Source organism: Lissotriton helveticus, chromosome 10 (genome assembly GCF_964261635.1).
Source record: "Lissotriton helveticus chromosome 10, aLisHel1.1, whole genome shotgun sequence".
Classification (NCBI taxonomy): Eukaryota; Metazoa; Chordata; class Amphibia; order Caudata; family Salamandridae; genus Lissotriton; species Lissotriton helveticus.
The window spans coordinates 25,938,250-25,959,579 of record NC_136071.1 but is presented as its reverse complement, the minus strand read 5'-3'; the positions used below and the strand labels follow the sequence as shown (position 1 = coordinate 25,959,579).

General features: G+C 48.8%; 1 protein-coding gene across 5 annotated transcripts in view; it reads right to left on the bottom strand.

The window, feature by feature from the left end:
• LOC144785799 (uncharacterized) overlaps window positions 1-21,330 on the bottom strand; it is a 672,618-nt gene that overhangs the window by 173,583 nt on the left and 477,705 nt on the right. For all 5 annotated transcript variants that reach the window (XM_078664619.1, XM_078664623.1, XM_078664622.1 and 2 more), the window contains exon 6: window positions 18,965-19,087. In XM_078664619.1, the coding sequence (XP_078520745.1) occupies window positions 18,965-19,087 (123 nt within the window). The remainder of the gene's footprint in view (window positions 1-18,964; window positions 19,088-21,330) is intronic.

The following is a 21,330-nucleotide window of genomic DNA, read 5'->3' as shown; positions in this document are numbered from 1 at the left end:
TAATTCATATCAGTAACTGCTGGTGGTGTAGTGCCCAACTTGGGTGGCATATAAGCTCATGTTTAATGAAATGTTTTCATGATTGCCAGGAGGGGATGACCTTTTTTCTGTACTGAATTTCTTGCAGGGGCGGGCTTCTACAGTTCCTGAAGGGATCAAACTGCGACATTTATTGATTCATCCTAATGGTATTCGGATGATCTGATTCGGGGTCGCAAAACGATCTGTATTCACAAGAAGAAAGGCTTGTGGTTGGTTACTACAGGTTTAATGTGTTACTTTAATGTAATGCTATGGTCGCTTCTTGCAGGATCCTCCAGGTTTATGAAAGTACCCTCTTTGCCTGTTGAAGAGTATGATGCAACAGGCTGTGTTATTTAAGGTTTCACTGCTTAGATGAGCTGGTTATTACTTTAATGCCAAGTTTTACTGAAACTGCCTAAGGAAATGCTAATGATTTGCTAAAGCATTACTTCCTTGATCTCCAACCTATATAAAAGAACTTGATTTTCAATCACAACTCCTGTTGTGGTCTCCATTATTGCGCCCACTTCTTGTCTCAGTGGATGCGTGTGTTGAGTAGCTGCTTTACACGCAAGCCCCTGGCTGCCTTCCTGCTCGAGCCATGCTACCCCCTTGAGAGCTGGCGGTCCCAGTTCTTACATTGGTGGCGAGCGGTGGGATCCAGGACCTGTAGCTACCTAACACCCTCCAGTGGGACAGAGTGCGCTGCAATTAATTGGACACCTGTCGTGCTACAAGCAAACCCAATTGCCCACCACGGTCTAAATCTGCAAAGTGTGTAGGAACCTTTGTTGACCCAGCATTGTTGCCAACGTCCTAGAATTTTTCTTTCAGGTTATCTGGGTCCCCACCTGACAAAATGGAGTTCCAGCTGGCTGACCTTGATAGGTACACTGTAGTGCAGTTAAGGGAGTTTTGTCAGGGGATGGGGGTGCCTGTGGGGACGAGAGCTGTAAAAGAAGAGCTCCGTACTGCCTTGAGGGCATGGGTAAGGGCCCACCCAGAGGAAGAAGAGGATGGGGAACAGGTCACACATGGGGAGGCGGACACTCACGAAGACCCAGGCCTGCTCAACATTGACATGTCAGACAATATATTGCCAGGAAGACGTTCCGGGGCGGGGAGTAGTGTATCTAGGGAGAGTGTGTCACCGCAGGAGTACGAGGACAGGAGGGAGGAGAGGCGATTGAAGTGGGAGCTTGCCAAGTTAGAGCACGAGAGGGAGAGAGAAAGGGAAGATAAGAAGCTGGCTTTAGAGAGAGAAAGACTAGCTATGGAGGAAAGGAAACTGGCGCACGAGCTTCTGCTCAAGGAATTGGAGCTGAGGGCATTACAGTTGGGTGCGCCAGGAAGTCCGAATGGTGGCAGCATACCAGAGGCTCAGCAGGAGCCCAGATTCTGGTTAGCTAAGGAGGTGATAGCGAGCTACACCAAGGGGGATGACATTGCCAGGTGGTTGGAGGCGTATGAAGTGGCCTTGACTGCCCATGGGGTGCCTGAGAAACACTGGGGAGGTGGTTTGTACCGGTATATACCTCCTGACGTCAGGGACTCCCTCCTGTATTTGGAGAAGGCAGACCAGTTTAGGTATTCCCCTATGAAGGAGGCGCTTATCAAGCATTTTGGCCTCAACCCTGAAAGGTATCGCCAGAGGTTTCGTGGCAGCCATAAGCTGTCCACGCAGAATTGGGTGGATTTTTCTGAGTATGCCCGGAAGGCTCTGGATGGTTGGGTGCGTGGCAGCGAGGTGCGTGATTTTGAGGGTCTCTACAATCTTTTTTTGAGAGAGCACCTCCTGGATAAGTGTTTTCCGGAGCTGCGCCAACATCTGGTGGACCGCAAGCTTACTGATCCCCGTGAGCTTGCGGAGGAGGCGGATACTTGGGTTAGCACCCGGGTGTCACACAAGGGCCCCAGGGGAGATGGCCCGAAAGGCGGACAGGGCGCCCCTCAGAAGAAAGAGGGTGGAGATAAAAGACCAGAGTTCTCACGAGGCCCACAAACTAGACAGTTTGGGAAAGGAGTAGGTACCCCACCTCAGAACCGTTCCCCAAAACCCACTTACCCTGACAAGAGTCAGCAGCCAAAAGTGATCCGGTGCTATGAGTGCGAAGAGGTCGGACACTACAAGGGAGACCCCCAGTGTCGCAAACGACCCCCAGCCCCCATTGGTGGCAAGAGTCCAGGGGTGGCTAGTGTAGCGCTTGGGTTGGGTTGGAGCTGCCCCTAGATAGGGAAGGGGAGTGGACAGGCCTGACCCTGGTTTCACTTGGGGATAGAGAGATGGTCCCAGTGACGCCCTTACCATCGAATACTGCTAAGTACCAGCAGAGGGTGAAGGTCAATAGGGAGGAGGTGGACGCTCTGAGGGACACAGGAGCCAGCATGACCACCGTAGTGAGGCGGCTGGTGTCCTCTGAGCAGGTTGTTCCTGATGTGTACCATCCGGCCGTGTTGGCGGACGGCAGTATGAGCTACTATCCGGTGGCTCAAGTTCCCTTTGAGTGGGGAGGAGTGTCAGGCCCGTTGAGAGTTGCGATCAGCCCTGCCTTGCCTGTGGACTGTCTGCTCGGTAATGACCTCGAACATACCGCCTGGAAGGAAGTGGAGTTTAAGGCCCACACTGAGATGCTGGGATTACCAGGGTGGACTTGCGTGGTCACGCGGTCCATGGCTGCCCGGCAAGAAGCTCAACCCGGGTTGGAGCCTGAAACAACGGCCCAACCCAGTGCCGGTCCAGAGGAGAGTGTTGTAGAGGACACACCCCGTGTGATGGATGGGGAGCCCACGGAGGTAACCCCGGAGTCCGTGGAGGTGGATGTCGTTCCCGTGGGGGACTTGCCGACCCTTGTCGAGTGGCATGTGAAAGGAGGGCCTACCCGGGAGGAATTCTGTCGGGCGCAGAAGGAGTGCCCCACGCTTGAAGGCATGCGGCGACAGGCCGAAGCCCAAGCGGTTAACCGAGAGACCGGCAGTTACCACGTGTATTGGGAGGATGGCCTCCTGTACAGTGAGCCAAGGGTGCCGGTGCATGGATCATCGAGGGCCTTAGTGGTCCCCCAGTGCTACCGGGCCTTTTTGATGGAACTGGCGCATGAGATACCCTTAGCCGGACACCTGGGCCAGGACAAGACCTTTGCGAGGCTCGTCCCACACTTTTATTGGCCTAGGATGAGAGTTGCCTCTGACACCTATTTCAAGACCTGCAAGACTTGCTAGGCCAGGGGCAAGACTGGGACCAAATTGAAGGCCCCGTTGGAACCACTCCCGGTGGTCGGGACCCCTTTTGAGCGGGTCGGTATTGACATCGTTGGGCCGTTGGACCCTCCGACCTCTGCGGGACATCGGTTTATTCTGGTGTTGGTGGACCACGCCACTCGGTACCCGGAGGCCATCCCTCTGAGGACCGTTACTGCACCTGTGGTGGCGCGGGCCCTGATGGGGATATTTACCAGAGTGGGATTCCCCAAGGTCGTGGTGTCGGAGAGGGGCACGAATTTCATGTCGGCCTACATGCAGGCCATGTGTAAGGAGTGCGGAGTGACCTATCGGTTCTCCACTCTTTACCACCCCCAGACTAACGGGCTCGTAGAGCGCTTCAACAAGACCTTGAAGGGGATGATCCGGAGCCTGCCAGAAGACTTGAGGCAGAAATGGGACATCCTCCTCCCTTGCTTGCTGTTCTCGTACCGCGAGGTACCCCAGAAGGGAGTCGGGTTCAGCCCCTTCGAACTGCTCTATGGCCATCCCGTGAGGGGACCCCTCAGCCTGGTCAAAGAGGGGTGGGAGAAGACTTCGAAGAAGCTTCCCCATGATGTTGTCAGCTACATGCTGGCATTCCGCAGCCAGATGGCCAAGCTGTGGAAGGAAGCCTCAGACAACTTAGAGGCTAGCCAAGCCGTCATGAAGGAGTGGCATAACCGCAACGCTCGGACGGTAGAGTTGGACGCTGGACAGAAGGTGTGGGCCATGGAGCCTGGGGAGCTTAGTGCCCTCCAGGACCGGTGGACTGGTCCGTACGAGATTGTGGAGCGTCGAGGCCAGACCACCTATGTCGTTGACTTGAAGACCCCCCGTCAGCCCCATAGGGTGCTCCACGTCAACCACCTGAAGCCTCATCATGAGAGATCGGAGCTTGCTCTCCTCATGGTGACGGATGGGAGCGAGGAGGAGGAAAGTGAGCCTCTTCCTGACCTTCTAGCGGCTCAGGAGAAGGATGGTTCAGTGGAGGGAGTTGTCCTCTCCCCATCCTTGACCCCAGAACAACAGAGGGACTGCCGCCAGGTTTTGGCGCAGCACGCCTCATTGTTCTCCCTCACGCCTGGAATTACTCATCTGTGTACCCATGATGTGGATACAGGGGACAGTCCGCCAGTGAAAACCAAGTCTTACCGGCTGTCCGAGAAAGTGAAGAACATCATCCAGGGTGAGGTGACCAAGATGCTGGAGCTGGGAGTGATCAAACCCTCCAGCAGCCCGTGGGCTAGTCCGGTTGTGCTGGTGCCGAAAGCGGCCCCACCGGACACCACACCAGAACTTCGGTTCTGTGTGGACTATCGGGGGTTGAACTCTGTCACCAAGACAGATGCTCACCCGATACCACGGGCAGATGAGCTGATCGACCGGCTGGGAGCAGCCAAGTACATCAGCACCATCAACTTGACATCAGGGTAATGGCAGATTGCCATGGCCGATGGAGCGAAGGAGAAGACAGCGTTCTCCACCCCCGAGGGCCACTTCCAATTTCGAGTGATGCCCTTCGGACTCAAGAATGCTCCGGCCACCTTCCAGCGGTTGGTGAACCAGGTGCTATCTGGCCTGGAGTCCTTCTCAGCGGCGTACCTGGATGACATAGCTGTCTTCAGTAGCACCTGGGAGGACCATCTGCAGCATCTCCAGGAGGTGCTGCGGGCGTTACAACGTGCTGGCCTGACCATCAAAGCTAGCAAGTGCCAGATTGGACAGGGATCTGTCGTGTACCTGGGGCACTTGGTGGGCGGGGGTAAGGTGCAAGCCCTCCAGGCCAAAATTGAGACCATCATGGCCTGGGAGCCCACCAAAACTCAGACTGAGGTCCTAGCTTTCCTCGGCCTCACTGGCTACTACCGCAGGTTCGTCAAGGGATATGGCACCATCGTGGCCCCCTTGACCAAGTTGACGTCCAAAAAGCAGCCACGCAAGGTGATCTGGACGGCTGCTTGCCAGGAGGCATTTGAAACACTGAAGCGCGCGATGTGCACCGCTCCGGTGCTGGCCACTCCGGACTTCCAAAAAGAATTCATCGTGCAGACAGATGCCTCAGAGCATGGCGTAGGCGCCGTGCTGTCGCAACTCAACGATGATGGCCAAGACCAACCTGTGGCCTTCATCTCCAGAAGACTCCTCCCTCGGGAACGAGAAGCCTTCGCTGTGGTCTGGGCTTTGAAGAAGTTGAGGCCATACCTTTTTGGCTCTCACTTCCTAGTTCAAACCGACCACCGACCCCTTCGCTGGCTCATGCAGATGAGAGGCGAAAATCCCAAGTTGCTAAGGTGGTCCATTTCACAACAGGGGATGGACTTTAGGGTGGAACATCGGCCCGGAGCTGACCACCCCAATGCTGACGGTCTCTCCCGGTTTTTCCGCCTTAGCGACGAGAACTCCCTAGAGGTTGGGTAGTTCTCCCCTCTTTCGGCTGGGGGGGGACGCATGTTAGACCTGTCAGCCCTAGGGTGGTCTTTCCCTGTGTTTTTTTTGCCCTTACCTCGTTTTTCCCACCTTCTTTTTGTTGGCCCTTAGGTCTTCGGGCACCTTTTCATGGCTAATCTATGTTACGGTGCAGGTGCTCTCTACTTCAAACATGGCTGCCACTGGCCCCTGCTACACCAGCGTGGTCTTTTTGGTGTAGCACCCTAGCTGCCAGGAGCAGGCTGGATCCCCATACAATGTTGCAATGCCAGCCACCCCTCCCCTGTCCATAGGTAGAGTGGGGAAGCTCCTGGAACCTTCCAGAAGGAGGGCGGACCTGATTTTTGCCGCCTTAGAGAGTGGTCACCTGACCTGGGCATACTTAAGCAAGTGAGGGAACTTTTTCTAGTCAGTTGGGGCATCACTGACCTGGGGAACCCACGCAGGAGTTTTAGGCGGGAGTGCCTAGTTAGGAACCTATGCTACTGGGAGTGACAGGACTTAGGTGCTGCCTCTTAAGCTGGGTGAGGTGTCCTAGACTAGCCCCCTGATCTGGCCCAGTGGTAGGGAACCCCAGGGTCCATCTGCAGTGACTGAGGAGAAACTCTTCAAGCCTTCAACTCAACCCACCCCCCTCTTCTCAGCAACTTCAAGTAACCAGTATCCAAGGGCGCAGAACCATCCAAGCGCCAAGAATTCTACTCTTCCTTGATCAGAGACTGCTGGGGTGACCAACCAGGTACTGGACTGTGCTGCCCTGCGCGCTCACTGCCCTCATCTGGGACCATCTGGCCCTGCCTGTCCCCCTCTGACTGAACTGCTCTGCTGTCCCTGCTGAGCTGTGTGAAAAGCGCCAAGTCCTGCTTCCCCTGAAGCGCCGTATTCGAGACTGTCTGTCCTGACAGGGACTTTTGCAATTGCCTTCCCTTCTGCCGGCATTAATGGCCGACTGACTAACGAGCGCTGTGAAGCATCACCCCCAAGCGCTGTACCTGGTTCCCCTGAGGCGCCTGAGGAGACCATGTCACCATCGCGGCATCGGCGCCGCCCGCGCGACACCTCCGAGGCGACTCCGGCCTGTCCTGTGGCCGCCTGCCCGCGCTGTGTCTAGCGCCGTGATTACCCCCCTCGGCGGCCCCCGTATGCCAGGAGAGGGCCGCCGCAGCGAATCCACCAGGCCGCACCAGGCCGCACCAGGCCTGAAGCCTTCCCGGGCCTGCATCATGTGACGGGGAGCGCCGCCGTGTCATCGGCCGCGCCCCCCGCCCAAGTCGCACCGCCATTGGCTGCCGGGAACAAGCCTCTGTATTCGAGGCCCGGCACCCGGTAAGGCCCAAGCTCACCGCGGAGGGGGTGAAGGATCCTCAGAGCCCCTCCGCTTTGCCCCACACGCCGCCTCGGAGCCTCCGACCCTCGGCGAGCACCGCAACTGTCCCGGAACTGCTGCGGGCCCTGTGAGGTCCTCGGGGGGGATCGAAGCCCCTGGTCTGGCGGAAGCTCCTCCCGCCACCCTCACCAGCCAACGCAAGGGCCCCGGAGGGCCGAATGAGAAAGGTAACCCCCGGGGAGGAGGGCGGTAGGCCGGTGGAGGTCCGAGGTCGCCCCTCCCCTGGGGTGAACTAAGACTGGGCCCCGTTGGCCCCCCACCTATTGTGCCTCGAATGTTTGGGAGGCTTGGGGATAGCCTCTTGCCCTCCTGCATTGTACTGCCTGCCAACTGAACTGTGGGTTGCTAGTTCATCATCAGATAATCCACTTCAGTAACTGCTGGTGGTGTAGTGCCCAACTTGGGTGGCCTATAAGCTCATGTTTAATGAAATGTTTTCATGCTTGCCAGGAGGGGATGACCTTTTTTCTGTACTGAATTTCTTGCAGGGGCGGGCTTCTACAGTTCCTGAAGGGATCAAACTGCGACATTTATTGATTCATCCTAATGGTATTCGGATGATCTGATTCTGGGTCGCAAAACGATCTGTATTCACAAGAAGAAAGGCTTGTGGTTGGTTACTACAGGTTTAATGTGTTACTTTAATGTAATGCTATGGTTGCTTCCTGCAGGATCCTTCAGGTTTATGAAAGTACCCTCTTTGCCTGTTGAAGAGTATGATGCAACAGGCTGTGTTATTTAAGGTTTCACTGCTTAGATGAGCTGGTTATTACTTTAATGCCAAGTTTTACTGAAACTGCCTAAGGAAATGCTAATGATTTGCTAAAGCATTACTTGCTTGATCTCCAACCTATATAAAAGAACTTGATTTTCAATCACAACTCCTGTTGTGGTCTCCATTATTGCGCCCACTTCTTGTCTCAGTGGATGCGTGTGTTGAGTAGCTGCTTTACACGCAAGCCCCTGGCTGCCTTCTTGCTCGAGCCATGCTACCCCCATGAGAGCTGGCGGTCCCAGTTCTTACAGTGTGAAAATGCTTTTCCATTTAGAGGGGCGTTTGGAGGAGAAGATGTAACTCGTTTTAATGGGGGCGGTAGGGCTGTAGTAGTTGTCAACAATAAGTGTTTCAGGATTTCGAGTGAGGAGGTTGTGTTTAAGTTTTTTCTAGCGTGTTTAGAAAGATTGGGGGGGTACGGAATGGACCAGGAGTTGGGACTATGTTTAGATAGAGAAAGGTCCTGGTAGGGGGAAGGAATATTGAGAGGAGGCATATTGGGCAAAGGAAAAATGTAGGGGAGAGGAGAATCAGATAGTCACGTGAGTAGTCAAGGGAGGGCAGTGGGTAGAGGCTGTGGAGGGAAGAGACTTGGAAGGGGAGGAGAGGAAGGATGCGGTGTTGGGAATGGGTAAGGGGAGGATTTGGCAGAGGAAAAGAACAAAGAAAGGGAATGTGAGATGATATGAGAGAAAGGGGCCAGAGTCAAGAGAATATGAGTTAGGTAAAGTACGAAGGAAGTGAGCAGATTAAAATCCAGCTAAACAAACAAATCACATCACCACAACATATGGGGGGAGCAATGTTAAAGCAATGTTGAAATATCCCCAGCAAAGCAAACAATCAATCCCCGCAAAGCTACGCAAGGTGAGGATCGCTAGGTTCAGGACCAAAAGTATCGGGTCATCAAGCTGCACATATTCTCAAGTTGGATGCATTGTTAAATATCGTTTGAGGAGGAGACCTTTAGCTATAGCTCCATCAGAGCATGCCCCAAGAGCAACTTTATTAAATGTTTGAATCATGGCTATCATCTTTCCACATTTTCAACAGTGCATGCACTGTTGCAGCATAGTAAGAACCAATACAATTGTATAATCAGTTACATATGTAGTTCTTAATTTGACTTGAATCACGTCTATCTATGTGTTAGTGTCAATACATACAAGGACACTGTGTGAAATTAGCAACGATGAAGATGTATATTTAATCTATGGTTGATTATTTATACAGTTCAAGTACGCACAGAATGGTGCTCATATGTCCAGCAGGCAAGATGCGGGAAACAGCAACAATGCTGTATATTTCTGCATTTTTGCTGCATGTTGTGACGTCTTTCAGCCCAGCTTTCAAAGCTTGGAGCAACACTGCTGCTCAACTGTGATGTTACACTACGTCTACCTGAAAGTAGAACAAGTGCTGTAAAGTTATGGAATTTGTTAGGTACATCTTTACCATACCACAGAATGGACATTAGCTGAGTTATAACTAAATCGTCCGTGGTGATCAATTTTAGTGTATACAGCAGTTTATTGCAATATTGGTTTATTAAAGGGCCGGCCCAGGCCATGTGCATTAAGTTTGCACTGAAAGCTCCACATCTCCAACAATTTGCATTGTCTGATAGTCCAAATCTCAACATACTAGCATGGGTGTAGTAAAACGTTTCTATATATTTAAACTGCGACAACCTAAGTTTAGCATTCAAAGCTATGTCTTTAATCTGTTGACGACAACACGTCAATTGTTTAACAGTAATGTAGTTTGTAAGTCAAGCCTCCATTTGGCTTTTAACCGCATGCGCGCTAGCGAAATTCCGCTCCTGTGCTGAGATTTTTAAAACCGCACTTTACATGACGAGCTGGGCTCGTCATGAGCGTGCGAGGAGGCTACCTCATGACGAGCCCAGCTCGTCATGAGCGTCAAAGGGGTTAATGATTATAGCTCAAAACCAGTCTCCTCATTCACATAATTTATACATGTATGTGATCAATTTAGCAGGGCTCGTGTTGGTAATAACACAGGTGAGTGAATTCCATTCTGCAGGCTCAAATGGAAGTTCAGGATATACTGCACTGAGAAAACCTTACAATCTATGGTATGTAAGAGTGTCATGGAGGTAGGTCTACTCCCCCCATACAATCCTCAAAGGTTTTGAAGCAGTTTTAAGTATAGAGTTCACCTATAGTGTGTACGTCTCTGGAACACAGCTATCACACCACTACTCTATCCACCATGGATAAGTTACTTACCTGTAATCCTAGTTTTCTTCTAGGGGTATACTCATCAAAGTCATAAGCACCGAATAGTCCCGCCCACGTGCGGGATCCAGGAGCAATAGCCAATAATATGCATATATCTACATATATTACGGTACATGATGCGACATACCAGGGACATTTGTGATTGGCATTTGGGCCAGGAGGGGCGGAACAACGCTGAACTAATCAGGTGGGGCGTGATATTTGTACCAGTGAAAATTGCCGCCACCTGAAGCAGTTACACCCGTGGCACTGACGAAAGCTAATCCTAAGCCGAAATGCATTCGCCTTACAGCGGGTGATGCGAGAGTCTCCTACCTGCTTGAATGGAATAAATGCTGTTTCCACCCGTTCCCCTGTGTTGGCCTCTTCACTCTTACCGTCGGAGGGGGTGATGGATCTATATCACAGCACGGGTTCGAGTACCGTGCAAAGAGGCCTCCGCCTCACTAAGTTGGCTCTGACCTGCTGGCTGCTGCTTCGATGGCGTTTGGAATTACCTGGGGTACCGGGATTTGCCAGAGCTCACCTCCTGGTCTGGGAGAAATCGTAGCGGTGTTGGAGTCATTTTGGCTTCACGTTGGGCAGGATATGCATTTCATCCTTGCCCCCGCCCAGTGGACACCAGGCATATGGAGGTTGAGACGGTTGGGGACAGGAGGGAACGGTTCGTTCTACGGCAGCAGAGTGTGGAGCCTGTTTCTTATCATCACAGCGCTTTCCCATCCCCACGCAACCATTACCAGAAATGAACATGAGCACTGCATTCTGGGACTGGTAGTCGCGGTACATGATGCGACATACCAGGGACATTTGTGATTGGCATTTGGGCCAGGAGGGGCGGAACAACGCTGGACTAATCAGGTGGGGCGTGATATTTGTATCAGTGAAAATTGCCGCCACCTGAAGCAGTTACACCCGTGGCGCTGACGAAGGCTAATCCTAAGCCGAAATGCATTCGCCTTACAGTGGGTGATGCGAGAGTCTCCTACCTGCTTGAATGCAATAAATGCTGTTTCCACCCGTTCCCCTGTGTTGGCCTCTTCACTCTTACCGTTGGAGGGGGTGATGGATCTATATCTACATATATATATACACATAAAATATCCATATATAGAGATAATATGCATATACATATGCAGCCTGAAAAACACCATATTAGGCTCCAAAACTGCCATTACTGCATGTAAAACCTTTACATTTGATCAAATAAAGACATATAAGTCACCATATAGGATATATGTAAAGAAGAAAACTGCCCTGAGGCTGTCTGCTAAAGGTCATGACCCTATATGAGGTCAAGAACAGGTACTGTTGCCATACTTACTGTCTTTGGCCAAAGCAGGTTTACAGCATTCCTCCATAAAAGTTCACCTTGCAGCGATAACAGCATATAGAAAGTCTCCCACTCATTCTTTTTTCTTTCAAATGCCAGTTGTTAAGGATTTCCTGGAGGGCCTCAAGAAAGTCTACCCTCCTGTGAGGGTTCCTTCTCCTCCCTGGGAGCTAAATGTGGTCCTATCTAAACTAATGGGTCCTCCATTCGAGCCCATTCATAAGGCTTCCCTGCAACACCTGTCATGGAAGACTGCTTTTCTCGTGGCAATCACTTCTGCGCGCAGGGTAAGCGAGATACAGGCCTTGTGCTCTACAGAGCCTTATCTCGTTTTTCATGCGAATATACCACGAGACTCCCACCTCGTCAGCGGGGATGATTCTAAGCATGTGAATCTATGAAAGATACCCCAATACTGGATAACCTACACTGCAGGATATTCTCACTGCTATCACGTCTGTCCATATTTCGTTGGAGTCACGGATTGATTCTGTTTCCTCTGAAGTCTCCCTCATATGGGCAGATATGCGCTCCTTGAATACTCGACTGAAGGATGTGGAAATTAAAGCGAGCTCCTTGGTCGAGGACACCTCTGATCTGCAGTGCAAGATGGACGACCTCCGGGCAGACACTAACAAACTAGAGGCGCAGCGGGACGATTATGAGGGACACGCTCGACGTAACAATGTCCGCATACTAGGAGTCTCGGAGAGGGTGGAAGGGGTGGCAGTGGAACTGTTCGTGGAGGAAGTGATTACTAGCTAACTCAAACAAAGCGGTCTCCAACTTCCTCTCTGTGGAAAGGGCGCACAGAGTGTCGGGCGGCAGGCCAAAACTGGGTCCCCCTCCACGGCCTTTGCTGGCTAGGTTCTTCAACGTCAGGGACAGAGACATTATCCTTCAAGCGGCCAGATCGACGCCCCCACTAGACTTCCAGAATAGCAAGGCCACCTTTTTTCCAGACTTCACCCTTAAAGTGTAGAGACAACGCCGCAGCTTCGTAGATGTCAAAAAAGCGCTTCGTGAAAAGGATCTGAAATACGTCATGCTCTTCCCGGCCAAGCTGAGGGTGGAATAGAACGGGAAGGCTTGGTTCTTCGTGACCCCGGAGGAGGCATAGGACTGGTTGGATGGTTGGCGCACTGTGGGCCCGAGGGGTGATAGGGGCACCGATGGATCCAACGGAGGCTCGCTGCTAGGGGAGCTGGAGGTGGCGACTGGGGGGGTCTTAATGACTGGTCTGTATGTTATTCTCTTTGAGGGATGGGGAACTTTCTATTAACCGCAGGACTGAGTTGCGGTCAGGACCCTCTCAGTGATTGAACTGCTCTTGATTCGTGATTCCTAGATTTTACTGTGATGGACATGATATGTTTTGGTATTGATTGGTGCCTACGGACTATCTGTGTTTAAATGTGTGACTACCAGTTGCTTTCGTCTCAGGGACGGGTGCCCGGTTGGTTACACGCACCCACAAGTTTGAGGGGTGGGAGATAGGCACTCTGCAAGTTTGGGTGAGCAGGAGGTTCTGACACCGACATGCAGGGAGGCAGGAAGGAGGGTTCCGGTTAGCGAGTTCCAGGTTCTTGCCTGAGTTGGAGGGGCGGGGATTGTTTTAATTTGTATTGTTATATTTCTGTTGTTTAGGTATGACATATTTGACAGGCCTCAGGTATTGACAGGTATGGGTTTCATGCTCTCGGTATATCTATTTGTAAAGGTCCAAGGGTCTAGGAGAATGTGTCCTCCTGGGGGCCTTCCTGGCAGGTTTCCTCTGCGACTGAGCGCACTCTTACAAGGAGGTGATGGGCACGACGATTAGACAGGAGCTTAAGTTGCTGTTGTAGAATGTCAACGGGCTGGGAGATAACATTAAGCGGGGTGTAGTTCTCCAATTTTTAAAACGTCACATCTGCTCCCATTTGTCTTCCAAGTCCTGTTGTAGAGGCCTCATTCTCAGTCTGAAGTTGGGGACCAGAAAAATGCAAGAGGTCATTGACCCCAGGAGTGATGCAACTAGATGAACTTGAATAAGGAGATTGCACTTCTGCTGGATTGATCACAGTCTCTCCTCTGAAGGAAACACTTTTCCTACGCTGGAGTCCAGAGAAGCCCCTAGGTAGTGAATTGTTTGTGTGGCATGATGGATTGATTTCTCCATATTTACATGAAGGCCCAAGCGATGCAGTAAATTCAGGCATATTCGATAGTGGTTTTTCACCTTTCGAGGAGATGAGCTCTTCAGAAGCCAGTCATCGAGATATGGGTAGACAAACAGACCTTCGCGACGTAAAGCTGCAGCTACCACTGCCATACATTCTGTGAATACTCGAGGTGCAGATTTCAGGCTGAATGGTTGGACTCTGTACTGATAATGTTTTGCGCCTACCATGAAGCATAGAAACTTTCCGTGCCATGGTGCAATCAGAACATGGAAGTAAGCGTCCTGGAGGTCTATCAAGCACATCCAATCCCCATTTTGAAGATGTGGATATATTTGATGGAGCGCCAGCACACACACCTTATATTTTTGGATGATTTTGTTTAGGAAACGTAGATCCAGAATAGGCCTGAAACTCTCTTTTTGACCCTTCTTTTGTACCAGGAAGTACCTGGGGTATACCCTTTTTCTCGCTGTGATGGAGAAACCTTTTCTATGGCCAATTTGTTTAGGAGAGTGGATTCCTCCTGACGCAACAGCAGTAGTTGGTGAAATCTTGACATTACTGGGGGGACGCACTTTGGAGGAGCATGAAAACGTAGTGCATAACCATTTTGTAGTATATTCAGCACCCACTGATAGTTTGTTATTTTGTGCCACTCTTTTGCATGTCCGGAGATGCTTCCTCCCACTGGAGTGAGCAACAGTTATAGAGGAAGTTAACGTTCATTGATTGCCAGTGTTCTTGGCAGTTGAAGAGGACTGTCAGGGAGCTCCTCTAAGTCTGGAAGGGCGACATCCCTGATAGTGAGATTTGGCCTGATGGTACTGCCTTTGGGACCATTGAGGGGCTTGAACCTTCTGATGGAATGCTCTATGATTGTAAGGTCTGTACCGACGTCGAAACTCTTTCTTTTTCTCTAACCAACAGCTTTGGGAGTGTCCAGTTCAGCTTTCATCCTGGCCATCTCGTCAGTGTGAGAGCTGAACAATGAATTTCCAATAAAGGGAAGTTCCAGGATGCGTTGTTGGGCCTACGGTTTCAAAGCTGTAAGACGCAACCAGGAGGATCTTCTTGCGCATACAGCATGCGAATATGATTGAGAAACCAAAGATGCCCCATCAGCTGCAGCACTGATCATTTGGTTGGCGACGAGGGCTCCCTCCTGGAATCTCCCCAAAATCTTGCTGGTCCTCTTTGGGTAGTTTTTCTTTGAAGCATTCTAGAGAGTCCCACAACGCTCTATTATAACGGCCCAACAGAGCCTCCACACTGGAAACTTTCAAAGATTCTGCTGCAGAGCTGCAAGCTTTTCTCCCCCAATAATCTTGGGCTCAGCTCTACTTTTCCGGAGGAACCATTGAAGAAGAAGCCACTGCATGGGTCTTCTTTGCAGCAGCAATAATCACCGAATCTGGTGGAGGATCTGACCTGAGGAACCGTTGAAGAAGAAGCCACTGCACGGGTCTTCTTTGCAGCAGCAATAATCACCGAATCTGGTGGAGGATCTGACCTGAGGAACAGAGGATCTTGTTCTGCTGGTCTATATTTATTTAAGACGTCAAACCCATGACCCTTCGACGGAGACTTGTGCTTCTAGGTTGGAAGAGGAGTACCCAACGGAGTACCAAGTCTCGACGCCGTACTTGGGGAAGGTGATGGTGAAATCCTTCTCGCGTCGAACCTCTCAACGCCTTCGATCTAGGCCTCGTCGTTGAGTGACGTGTCATGGGCTGCAATGGAGGCGTCCGCCTCAACGTCGCATCACTTCACAACGTCGCAAATGATCTTGGCCTCGACATCTAGCGACTTGATGGCTGCGCCGGAGGGATCTGCTTCGATGTTGAATCCTTTTTTGATGTTGTTGATGATCTAGGCCTGGTTGACGGCAACGGAGGGCTGCACCTCGACTTCTAACACCGTACTGACGGCAACGAAGGAGAGCGGTGTTTTGACGTTGGGCAATCCCACACCAACGGAGAGCGACTCCTCGACGCCAATCGTCGCCCGGTTGATGGTGGCAGAGGATTCGTCACTTATGACGTACCTCTATGTTTGGAATTCTTCGACGACAACTGATGTTCTCTCGATGGCGAGCCCACCGTCAATGGGATTGTCAACATTTTCTTCGCCGGTGGAGGCCTTCTCAACGTTGAGCACGAGGCTCATGAAGAACAGACCAGAATCTTGCTTCCAGAAGATGATCTGGGTCTCTTCTTCTTCTGTCTCACAGGAGACCTGCCTCTAGAGGGAGAAGGTTTACCTTTTTAAGAGAGGCCTTATAGGCGAATCCTCTCTTGGTCCTTGAGAGTCCGTCTTGATAAAGACTGGCAGTGTTGTAACATCTCAGGAACATGAGAATCCGTAACGCAAAGAATACAGACAGAGTGGGAATCTGTTTTGGCCTTCTTTTTGCCACAGAAAGGGCAAGAATCAAAAAGAGAAGGCATTACTGAGAGGTAAAAGAAAATGCTAAACTCCTGGAAAAAAAAGGTAAAGGAATATTCCAACAGGTGTAAAATGTCGAAGTAAAAGGGTTTAAAGTGAAAAAGGAATATAATTTCTGACAGAAAAGCCAAAAATCTGTGGAGCTGATTAACCAGGGTCCTGACTAAAGAAGCCAGAAAGAACAACTGACCTAACTGTCACCCCTGAGGAATGATGGGAAGCTACGGGTCATGGCTGCCTTAAAGGCACAGTGCCAGTTTTTTGAGTTTCTACATTTGCTTTCAATAATAATCCCTAGCGGTGAGGGCTTCAAACTGGTGTGAACAGGACAGGATTATTGCTACATCAATTCAATGTTAGTAATCCAATCAATCACACTCACCCTTCTCTAGCCCACCGCTGCAGGACCACCTCCAATGAAAAATACCACAATGAAGGGAGCGCCGTATTCTGTAACCAGTATTTGCAAATACAAATGTGTTCCCAACGTATTCAATCAAAAAGACCGATTTCCTTGAATCCACATATCCACAATTTATTGCACTTCACTTTAGGATAATGTTTCCAAAACGATTGTGACAGTTCATCAATATTGATTGACGAGCTTGTAGCAGTTCATCAACAGACGTGCCTAATAAATTCAGCCGTGTTTCTTCCAACGTAGGACGTCATCAGAGCTATAGTTCAGTGTTCTTTCTGTGTAACTCCTACCTATCACGCAAAAGGTTCAGATTTTTATTTATTTTCTAAAATAATGGTTTCCAAAATGTCATGAGCACCGTATTTCTTAAGGTCATCCGTGCCTACTAAATTCCCAATCAGCAGATCTTACACATATCTGCATCCAAATTCAACAACAATTTCTCTGTAAATAGCTATTACAGTGGTCTTGTAAAAGCATCTTACTCATTTGCAGTCCAATCCCTTCAATTAAAGCTCCATTCAGCTAAGACGACCTCATTCCTCGCAGCCGGCCCTCGGCGAGGGCTGTAATAGCTCTTTACAGGGAAATCGTTGTTGAATTTGGAGATTATATACATATATATATATATACTATAACACAAAGAATGCGGCACGACAAGGTTCCAGATTATTTTCAAGAATATTTATTGCTCTCGCTCAGGTCTGAGCGAGAGCAATAAATATTCTTGAAAATAATCTGGAACCTTGTCGTGCCGCATTCTTTGTGTTATAATTGAATATTGGGCCAGGATCCGGCCCCCATGCAGAGCACCCACAACTGAGCGCCCGGGGTCGTGTGGATCACTTTGGAGGATATATATATATATATATATATATATATATATATATATATATATATATACACACACACACACACACACACACACACACACACACGTATATATATGTTTTCATATATTTTCTGGGGTCCTAGCGCATGAGCGGGAATATTCAAATGCTTATGACTACTGATGAGGATCCCTTGGAAGAGAAGAAAACAAGTTACTTACCTGTAACTTCAGTTATCCAGTATTGGTATCTTTCATAGATTCACATGCCTGAATCATTCCGCGTCGTCGAGGCAGGAGTCCCACGGTGATGGGACTCCCACCTCGACGACGGGGAATGATTCAGGCATGTGAATCTATGAAAGATACCCCAATACTGGATAACAGCACTTTGTCGCTCGTGATCCTGACCTGCTGCTGCTTCAGTGTGTCCGCTAACGCCTCATACCAACTCGACCTACAGCAATCCCAGTGCTTTGAAACCCTCAACTGCCATGTTCCAGTCTCTAGTCCTCAGATTTTCACTTCACACCAAACAACTTTATCTTAGTACCCTAATCTTTTACACTTCTTGCCCAGACCATTCTTGTCCAGATCACACTGTTATCACTGTGATCAACCAGCGATCAGGAGACCTCTTGGTAAGATTTGTGCTATGATCTGCTCCTACACAGCAATGTCCTTGTGCAAGCTGGTCGCTCACTGGCTTCCGAACTAGTGGGCTTGACAAGGAAAGTATGTAGTTTTAGGGACTTCAAAGCTCATTTTTAGATTGGGAAAAGAGCCACCAAACAACTGTACCATTGGAAGCACTCCATCTGTTAACCCAGCCACAGCCCTCAGGCTAGATTTTCAGAACGCTGTCTTGTCGTCAAAACTTTTTCATTAAACCTACTCCCAATAAGATGGCGGGATTTACTTGGACAAAAAAACAATAAAAGATAGTAAAAAAGAAAACGTATTTCTCTGAACCATGAACCAATGAGACTTTTCTTCTCATGTACGAAGGATATTTGTACTTTTTTCCCTTTCCAGGGACGCCATGATATGAATGGTAATTTTGAAAGGAAAAATGGTAGGTCTAGACAGGGCAAGCCTTCTAACACCATGTCTAGTGGTGGATCTAAAGTGGGGAAGATTTTGCTACTAGGAAAGCTGTCAGGAAAACTGAAATCGTCGACTTCGAAATGAGGTAAGGATGCAAAAGTTAAGTGGACATGGAATCTGCCATTCTTTGAAGGATGCCTTGTGAATGGCAAGTTGAAGTTAAATGCTTGTTCCAATGGGAAAAGGGTGAAAACAGATGGTTTCCTACCGAAGGTGCACAGTTTAAAGAGCGTGTTTTTTAATGATTTCCTTTGGCACAACTAATTATTTGTAAATTCTGTAAGTTGGTATTGAGGGGGGTGGGAGGGGTGTCGCCGTACAACAGGAACTGAGCTTCAGGAGCACTCCATACTGAGATTCAGTGGCTTGTTCTGTGAGCAAGAAAAAAGTACATCGGGACTGTGCACAGCCTAAGATGGGAGGGAAGCTATACAGGCCATGCCAAGAAATGCTAAACAACATTGAGAAGACAGTGAGATCTTCTCACAGAGGGGACAGTTAGGAGAATGTAAGAGATGTCAAATTGGCAGCACAGCCTTGCTCCTACCTTTCTTGGGTGGTGCTGGGCCCGCAGCTCTTCTTGCAGTGAGTTCAATTGCTCTACCATAGCCCTGCTTTCCTGACGGAGAAGGTCAAACTCTGTCTGTACAATGGTCTGCCGGTAGGTTTGCTACAGTGTGGGGTAGAAACAGAGAGGAAATGTGAGGCTACAACATGATAAGGACGGTACGCTTTACTGTCCAGGTAAAATAATACTCTACTTATATGCCACAACAGTTTCCCATTGAGGTCATCTTCTCTAGTTGTTATGATTGTTAACATTGATGGAAAATCATACACCTCAGATCGCATTTTTTCATGGAATGAACATATATAATTGGGTAGCAGAGAAATACTTTCTATACAGTCTCAGAGACAAAAACACACACATCTCATTCAAAAAGGATACTTAGGAAGGAGTAGCTTTTGAATCCATAGAAGCAAGGTCCTGATGCAAGGATTACATCACGCTCAAAATAGAACTAAAGCATTCAAATACAATGTAGAGGGTTAGTCAAAGTTGTTTGGCTCTCCCACAGGTCACTCTAGTAAAGACTTCAGCTCATAATAAAGCTATTACAAAAATCCTAAGACCTCCCTCTGTTGATTGGTTTAAGATAATATCACCCTGTCCACAGGCGGGCTAAAGCTACTCAAAAGTGGCAAGCTACAATACAACACTTCAACAACATAGCATCTCAGCTACAGAACAATGTCTGATGAACAATAACCTCTCCCTCTCCCTTGCAGGAACTTGAATGCTAAATATAATTTTCCGTCAGAAAAATGGTACTCTTCACTTTAAGTAAGGAAAACCGTGAAGTGAAGAAAATTTGTTTTTGACAAAAAGTCAAACAATAGCAGTGCTCAGAGGTCCAGGGACTGGTGAGAGGTTTATTAAATGAAAACTCAATGTAAATTGGGCATTTTTAGCCCTTACTATTGGCTGCATACACACACATATATATATACATACACACATATACATACACACACACACTATATATATATATATATATATATATATATATATATATATATATATATATATATACACACACACACACACACAATATATACACACACACACACACACACTATATACACACACACACAATATATATGTGTGTGGGAACGTGAAAACGATAGGGCAAACAGGCGCCGCCAAAGCCTATCCTTTGGTATGGATCACTGACAGCCTTGAAAATGGGCTGTTTCAGAGACGCAATGAATTTTAAATGCAGCAAAATGAAATAATCACTGTCATTACCCACTGGAGGGTAAAAATTATCGGAACTTTGAAACTGCAAGGACCACAATGCTTTGTACTCACTACGAGCGCCCCCCAGGGGGCGAAACCTTTATATTAGTGGATAAACTTGTTGGTTTCACTGTCCTGAATACGATGTCAGCGGCGCACCTTTGAAAAAGTTCAAGACGAACGAAACATGTCAGGAATGCCGACTGTATTTGAAATAAAATGGACATCATCCTCATTGTGGTGTGCGGCTGATTCTATGTCAAAGGAGGTTGTGGTGATAAGGTACGGCTTGGTTCTGCTGCAGCGACGCACCTCCAGCAAGAGCGCCATAGTCTGCCCGAAAGAGAACCGTGTGTGGGAACGTGAAAACGATAGGGCAAACAGGCGCCGCCAAAGACTATCCTTTGGTATGGATCACTGACAGCCTTGAAAATGGGCTGTTTCAGAGACGCAATGAATTTTAAATGCAGCAAAATGAAATAATCACTGTCATCACCCACTGGAGGGTAAAAATGATCGGAACTTTGAAACTGCAAGTACCAGAATGCTTTGTACTCACTACGAGCACCCACCAGGGGGTAAAACCTTTAAATTAGTGGATAAACTTGTTGGTTTCACTGTCCTGAATACGATGTCAGCGGCGCACCTTGGGAAAAGTTCAAGACGACCGAAACATGTCAAGAATGCCGACTGTATTTGAAATAAAATGGACATCATCCTCATTGTGGTGTGCGGCTGATTCTATGTCAAAGGAGGTTGTGGTGATATATATATATATATATATATATTATATAGATATATATTCGTTCCAACGTCTGCTTGAAAATTTGACTGATGTGGAAGAAATAAAATAATGCTTACACATAAGTTGGACTGCGCCCGTGATTCCGCGTAAAGCGGGTGGATATTGCGAGCTGTTGCTTATATATATATATATATATATATATATAATTCAAAGCTGTAATATTGTGCCTGGAGTGATAAATGGCTTTTGTTATTTAACAGCTCGGCAAGGACTGCATTGTACTAGTCCTATGCTTAAAGACTTTGCTGTTTAAATGGCGAAAGACTTTGTCATTTTCTATCTCGGCATGGATAGCACTGTCTAATCC